Source organism: Somniosus microcephalus, chromosome 6 (genome assembly GCF_052327205.1).
Source record: "Somniosus microcephalus isolate GS21.2 chromosome 6, FLI_Smic_1.0, whole genome shotgun sequence".
Taxonomy (NCBI): domain Eukaryota; kingdom Metazoa; phylum Chordata; class Chondrichthyes; order Squaliformes; family Somniosidae; genus Somniosus; species Somniosus microcephalus.
In genome coordinates this window covers 6,226,302-6,233,723 of record NC_140992.1, presented here as the reverse complement: position 1 = coordinate 6,233,723, position 7,422 = coordinate 6,226,302, and the positions used below count along the sequence as shown (strand labels likewise).

The 7,422-nt window shown below is 51.9% G+C and overlaps 1 protein-coding gene across 1 annotated transcript; it reads left to right on the top strand.

Moving 5' to 3' along the window:
- The first annotated feature begins 5,839 nt into the window (after window positions 1-5,839).
- Window positions 5,840-6,778, top strand: LOC147115401 (uncharacterized). Its single transcript, XM_085989578.1, has one exon. The coding sequence runs from the start codon at window positions 5,840-5,842 to the stop codon at window positions 6,776-6,778; it is 939 nt and encodes a 312-aa protein (XP_085845704.1).
- Window positions 6,779-7,422: the final 644 nt, after the last annotated feature.

Here is a 7,422-nt window from a genome sequence, read left to right as displayed (position 1 = left end):
TGCAGCCATGTTTCTGTAATGGCCACAAGATCATACCCATATGTAGTTATTTGTGCCATTAACTCGTCTATTTTTTTACGAATGCTACATGCATTCAGATAGAGAACTTTCAAAGATGTTTTATGACACTTAGTTCCTGCTTTTGCCCTTTTTATTACTTTACCTTTTACTCCATACCTTCTGCCCCTTCCTGACACGCTCTGGTTTTTAATTTCCCCACTGCTACCTAAGTCTATGACCTTCTCTGTTGTCATTTTTATTATTTGCTCTCTAGGAACCTCACCCCCACTAGTTAGTTCAAAGCCCTCTCTACAGCCCTAGTTATGTGATCCGCCAGGACTCTAGTCCCAGCACTGGCCAAGTGAAGCCCGTCCCAACGGAACAGCTCCCTCCTGCCCCAGTACTGGTGCCAGTGTCCCAGGAAGCAAAACCCATTTCTTCCACACCAGTCTTTGAGCCACGCATTTAACTCTCTAATTTTATTTGCCCTAGCCAAATTCGCTCGTGGCTCAGGTAATAATCCAGAGATTATTACCCTTGTGGTTCTGCTTTTTAATTTGGCCCCTAGCTGCTCAAACTCCCTCAGCAGAACCTCCTTCATTGTCCTATCTATGTCGTTGGTACCAACATGGACCACGACAACTGGATCCTCCCCCTCCCACTCCAAGTTTCTCTCCAGTCCAGAGGAGATGTCCTTAACCCTGGCAGTGGGCAGGCAACACAGCCTTCGGGACTCTCGTTCTCGGCTGCAAAGAACTCTATCTATCCCCCTAACGATACTATCCCCTACCACTACAACATTTCTTTTAACTCCCCCCACTTGAAAGACCCCCTGCTCCACGGTGCTGTGGCCAGGTTGCTCATCCTCCCTGCAGTCCCTGCTCCTGTCCCCACAGGGAGTAAGAGCCTCGAACCTGTTGGACAAGTGCAAGGGCTGCGGCTCCTCGAACACTACCTCCTCGATCCCCGTACCTGCCTCACTTCTAGTCACACCATCCTGACCCTGGCCACGGATTATATCTGAATTAATTAATCTAATTGGTGTGACTACCTCGTGATACACAGAGTCCAGGTAACTCTCCCCCTCCCTAATGTGTCTCAGTGTTTGAAGCTCGGACTCCAGCTCTTCAACACGGAGCCGGAGTTCCTCGAGCAGCCAGCACTTACTGCAAATGTGATCACCGTGAGCATCAATGGTGTTCACCAGCTCCCACATATTGCAGCAGCAACACATCACCTGATCTCCCATTATATGTAATTAATTAAATTTATTAATATTATTCTAAAATATCCTCTGCCCAAATTCTAGATGGTGAATATCACACCTTAGAAACTATAAACCAAAGAGATTTAGCTTAAAAGGGAGAAATACTTACCAACCAATCAGTTACCCGCTTTCTGGTGACGTCACACTTGGATTACTTTTTACCTCTCTCCTTCTAGACTGGAGACTGGAGACTGGTACACCTTACCTGGTCTCTGGGGTCTTTTATACCCCGCTCTGCCGCTCAGGTTTCCCGCCGACGCTGTGAGACCTTACCTGGTCTCTGGGGACTTTTATACCCCGCTCTGCCGCTCAGGTTTCCCGCCGATGCTGTGAGACCTTACCTGGTCTCTGGGGACTTTTATACCCCGCTCTGCCGCTCAGGATTCCCGCCGATGCTGTGAGTCCTTACCTGGTCTCTGGGGACTTTTATACCCCGCTCTGCCGCTCAGGTTTCCCGCCGATGCTGTGAGGCCTTACCTGGTCTCTGGGGACTTTTATACCCCGCTCTGCCGCTCAGGATTCCCGCCGATGCTGTGAGGCCTTACCTGGTCTCTGGGGACTTTTATACCCCGCTCTGCCGCTCAGGTTTCCCGCCGATGCTGTGAGGCCTTACCTGGTCTCTGGGGACTTTTATACCCCGCTCTGCCGCTCAGGTTTCCCGCCGACGCTGTGAGGCCTTACCTGGTCTCTGGGGACATTTATACCCCGCTCTGCCGCTCAGGTTTCCCGCTGACGCTGTGAGGCCTTACCTGGTCTCTGGGGACTTTTATACCCCGCTCTGCTACTCAGTTTTCCCGCCGATGCTGTGAGGCCTTACCTGGTCTCTGGGGACTTTTATACCCCGCTCTGCTACTCAGGTTTCCCGCCGACGCTGTGAGGCCTTACCTGGTCTCTGGGGACATTTATACCCCGCTCTGCTGCTCAGGTTTCCCGCCGATGCTGTGAGGCCTTACCTGGTCTCTGGGGACATTTATACCCCGCTCTGCCACTCAGGTTTCCCGCCGACGCTGTGAGGCCTTACCTGGTCTCTGGGGACTTTTATACCCCGCTCTGCTACTCAGGTTTCCCGCCGACGCTGTGAGGCCTTACCTGGTCTCTGGGGACTTTTATACCCCGCTCTGCCGCTCAGGTTTCCCGCCGACGCTGTGAGGCCTTACCTGGTCTCTGGGGACATTTATACCCTGCTCTGCCACTCAGGTTTCCCGCCGACGCTGTGAGGCCTTACCTGGTCTCTGGGGACTTTTATACCCCGCTCTGCTACTCAGGATTCCCGCCGACGCTGTGAGGCCTTACCTGGTCTCTGGGGACTTTTATACCCCGCTCTGCTACTCAGGTTTCCCGCCGACGCTGTGAGGCCTTACCTGGTCTCTGGGGACTTTTATACCCCGCTCTGCTGCTCAGGTTTCCCGCCGACGCTGTGAGGCCTTACCTGGTCTCTGGGGACTTTTATACCCCGCTCTGCTACTCAGGTTTCCCGCCGACGCTGTGAGGCCTTACCTGGTCTCTGGGGACATTTATACCCCGCTCTGCTGCTCAGGTTTCCCGCCGCCGCTGTGAGGCCTTACCTGGTCTCTGTTTCAACTTGGACCTCAGAATCAGAATAAAATGAGCCCCAACAGCAACAGCATCAGCCATACCAGCAGAAGCAGCAACAACACCAGCAGCCTGATCCTCACCATCTGATGCTCCACAGGAGAGAGAGGAGCAGTACAGGGGGCACCGATCCAGATGCAATACCGCCAACAGCAGGTTTACAGGCAGAGAATGAGCTTCCTGGACGTAACTGAGCAGCAGAGCTTCAAGAGGCTCAGGCCATTGCACCAGGTCTTTGTAGACATTTTTAGCTTGCTGGAACTAGACCTGCTGCCCAGTGGACCTGGTGGACACGCCTTACCAGTGGCTGTCAAAATGACCACCACCCTCAACTTCTTCGCTTCAGGCTCCTTCCAGGGACCTGCAGCAGATATTTGCAGGAACCCCCAGTCGCCCCATTGAGCTGTCATGACTCTTTCGGCCTATAACAGTGGCCGACTGTGAGATCCTGCAAATGTCTGCTGCAGATCCCTGGAAGGAGCCTGAGGCGAAGAAGTTGAGGGTGGTGATGATTTTGACAGCCACTGATAATGCATGTCCACTAGGTCCATTGGGCAGCAGGTCTCGCTCCAGGAAACTATAAATGTCTTCGACGACCTGGCAAAATCGCCTGAGCTTCCTGAAGCAGACATAATGCCGTGATGCTGCCATATTTCACAAGTCAGCCACTTATGTACACTTTGCCACTGATGAAGCCAGTCTTACTCAGTGGGCGCTCGGCTTTGCGGTTCATGTTGCCTCCCCACAGGTGCAGAGCCTCATTGACTGCATACATGTGACCATCAGCGCACCTCTCGATCACCCAGAAGTGTTTGTGAACCGAAGGGCTTCCACTCCCTCAATGTGCAGCTCATCTGCAACCATAAAAAGATCATCAAGCAAGCTGTCATGACTCTTTCGTCCTGTGCCAGTCCACCCTCCATCAGCTCTTCACACCTCTGAATAGACTTATTGGCTGGCTGCTTTGCGACAAGTGCTATACACTGAATATGTGGCTGATGACACCCTTGAGGAGGCCAAGCAATGAGGCCTAAGAGCGCTATAATGAAAGTCACATGTCGACCAGATGTGTCGTAGAGCAAGCACTCAGCAAGTTGAATTAGTGCTTCTGATGCCTTGACAGATCTGGAGGAGCCCTTCAATACACACCAGCCAGCGTCTCCAGAATCACCGCTGTATGCTGCGTGCTGCATAACATAGTGCAGCAGTGAGGATTGGAGCTGCAGGAGAAGCATGGCACAGAGCACACAGACTCTTCAGAGGAGTTGGGGTAGGTGGAACACGAAGGGGAGGAGGAATCTGAGGTGGAGATAGCACCAGCAATAGCGCACTTTGCTGCCTAGGAGCCCGGAGACGGCCTCATAATGGTCCGATTGACTCCCAGATGCGGTACCAATGCCTCAGCCCCCCAACAACACCAGAAAGCAGTTCTAAAATGACCAAAGCATTCCTGTCAAACACAAACCTATTACTCGATGTTAAGTATTGCCTCAATATTCACTCCAACTGACAAGGCCACTTCCCAGGTAACAGGCAAAAATGGACATGTCGGGAAAGGGGTGCAAAGAAATAAATTTAGGTGCGACATATGTAGAACTGAAACTTAACACATCAACAGATCAACGGAGGATGCAACTACTCTACACTCAGCACTACTGTTCATAGACTACAGCTCAGCATTCAACACTATCGTCCCCAACAAGCTGGCCACCAAACTCCAAAGTCTTGGCCTGAACACTTCCCTCTGCAACTGGACCCTGGGCTTCCTATCAAAAAGACCCCAGTCTGTCAAATTAGGTAACCACACCTCCCCCCTGACCCTGAACACGGGGGCCCCACAAGGATGTGTGCTGAGCCCCCTCCTCTACTCCCTCTTCACCCACACCTGTGTGGCTGTTCATGGTTCCAACACCATCAGCAAGTTTGCGGATGATACCACGGTAGTAGGCCAGATCACAAACAAGGATGAGTCAGCCTTCAGGGAGGAGGTCCAGCATCTCGTGAAGTGGTGCGCCGATAACAACCTGGCCCTGAACATCAAGAAAACCAAAGAAATCATTGTGGACTTCAGGAAGTCTAAAGGCAGAAGTCACACCCCCATCCACATCAATGGGGCTGTGGTGGAAAGGGTGGACAGCTTTAAGTTTCTCGGAGTCCACATCATGGAAGACCTCTCCTGGTCCCTCAATACCTCCTCTCTGGTGAAGAAGGCCCAGCAGCGCCTATATTTCCTAAGGAGGCTGAAGGGATGTAACCTGTCACCCCTGATCCTCTCTAACTTTTACCGCTGCACAATAGAGAGCATCCTGACAAACTGTATCACGGTATGGTATGGCAGCTGTAGCTACTATGACTGGAAAACCCTGCAGCGGGTAGTCAAAACTGCCCAACGCATTACCAGCACCCGGCTACCGACCATAGAGCACATATACCAGAAACGCTGTTTACGGAGGTCACGGTCCATCATCAAAGACCCTACCCACCCCAGCCACAGTCTGTTCACCCTCCTGCCATCTGGGAGATGCTACAGATGCATTCGCACCCGTACGACCAGATTTAGGAACAGCTTCTCTCCAAGGGCCTGAGGGAGACTCGGCGGTGGCGGCGATAAAAAGCGGCAGCGAGGCCAGGAGAGGCCTCAGAGCAGCGGTGGCAGGCAGCGAGAGGCAGGACCTGAGGGAGACTCGGCGGCGGCGGCGATAAAAAGCGGCAGCGAGGCCAGGAGAGGCATACCAAACTCCAGTCTGCGAGCTCGGTAGTTGCAGAGAGGTAAAAAGTAATCGGGGTGTGACGTCACCAGGGAGCAGGTAAGTGATTGGTTGGTGAGTATTTCTCTCTTTTCAATACAAGCTTGAATTCTGTGGTGTTAAATTTCTAGGGGCTCTGTTGTGGTGAGGACAGTTGGTAAATAAAGCGCCCTAGAGTATACCTGTAACTGGGGTATTGAATAAATTTTTAGATTAATTAAAGGAGTAAGTCATGGCAGGAGAGCTCAGACCCGTGTTCTGCTCCTCCTGCTCTATGTGGGAAATCAGGGACGCTGCCAGTGTCCCTGGCGACCATGTGTGCGGGAAATGCATCCAGCTGCAGCTACTTGTAGACCGCATTGTGGCGCTCGAGCTGCGGGTGGATGAATTTTGGAGCATACGCAATGCTGAGAGGCTCGTGGATAGCACGTTTAGCGAGTTGTTCACGCCTCAGGGTAGGGCAGCACAGGGGGTGACCATCAGGCGGTGCAACAAAGGCAGGCAGGTAGTGCAGGGAACCCCTGCGGACATCCCCCTTTCAAACAAGTATACCGCTTTGGATACTGTTGAGGGGGATGACTCACCAGGGGAAGGCAGCAGCAGCCAACTTCCTGGCACTGGCGGTGCTCCTGCTGCCCAGGAAGGGGGGAAAAAGAGTGGGAGAGCAGTAGTGGTAGGGGATTCTATAGTAAGGGGAACAGATAGGCGTTTCTGTGGCTGTAGACGTGAATCCAGGATGGTTTGTTGCCTCCCTGGTGCCAGGGTCAAGGATGTCACTGAGCGGCTGCAGGGCATTCTGGAGGGGGAGGGTGAACAGCCAGTGGTCGTGGTCCACATTGGTACCAACGACATAGGTAAAAAGAGGGATGAGGTCCTGCAGCAAGAATTTAGGGAGCTAGGTGAAGGATTAAAGAGCAGGACCTCAAGGGTTGTAATCTCTGGATTACTCCCGGTGCCACGTGCTAGTAAGTATAGGAATAGGAAGATAGAACAGATGAATGCGTGGCTAAAGGGATGGTGCAGGGGGGAGGGCTTTAGTTTCCTGGATCACTGGGTCTGCTTCTGGGAAAGGTGGGACTTGTACAAGTCGGACGGTTTACACCTGAACCAGAGGGGAACCAATATCCTTGCGGGGAGGTTTGCTAGCACTGCTGGGGGGGGTTTAAACTAACTTGGCAGGGGGATGGGGTAAAGAGTGGAGCTATAGTAGGGGGCGATTTACAGCCAAATACAGAGGGAAAAACAAGTCAGCTGGGAAGGCAAAGCAAATATGTGAAGGCAAAAGAGAATATGGCAGGGCTGGAAGGCATTTATTTTAATGCAAGGAGTCTTGCAAATAAGGTGGATGAACTGAAGTTGTTGTTGAACACATGGGAGTACGATATTGTTGCTATCACGGAGACATGGTTGAGGGAGGGTCAGGACTGGCAGCTCAATATTCCGGGGTATAGAATCTTCAGGCGAGACAGAGGGGGGTGTAAAAGGGGGGGGGTTGTTGCAATATTAATTAAGGAGTCAATTACTGCTGTAAGGAGGGATGATATATTAGCGGGTTCCTCTAATGAGGCCATATGGGTAGAACATAAAAACAAAAAGGGGGCAAGCACTTTGCTGGGAGTGTACTATAGGCCCCCAAACAGTCAGGGGGAGATAGAGGAACAGATATGAAGGCAAATCTGAGAAAAGTGCGAAAATAATAGGGTAATAATAGTGGGGGATTTCAACTTCCCCAATATAAATTGGGATAGTCAGAGTGTGAAAGGCTTAGAGGGTGCAGAATTCTTAAAGTGCATCCAGGAGAGCTTTTTGAGCCAA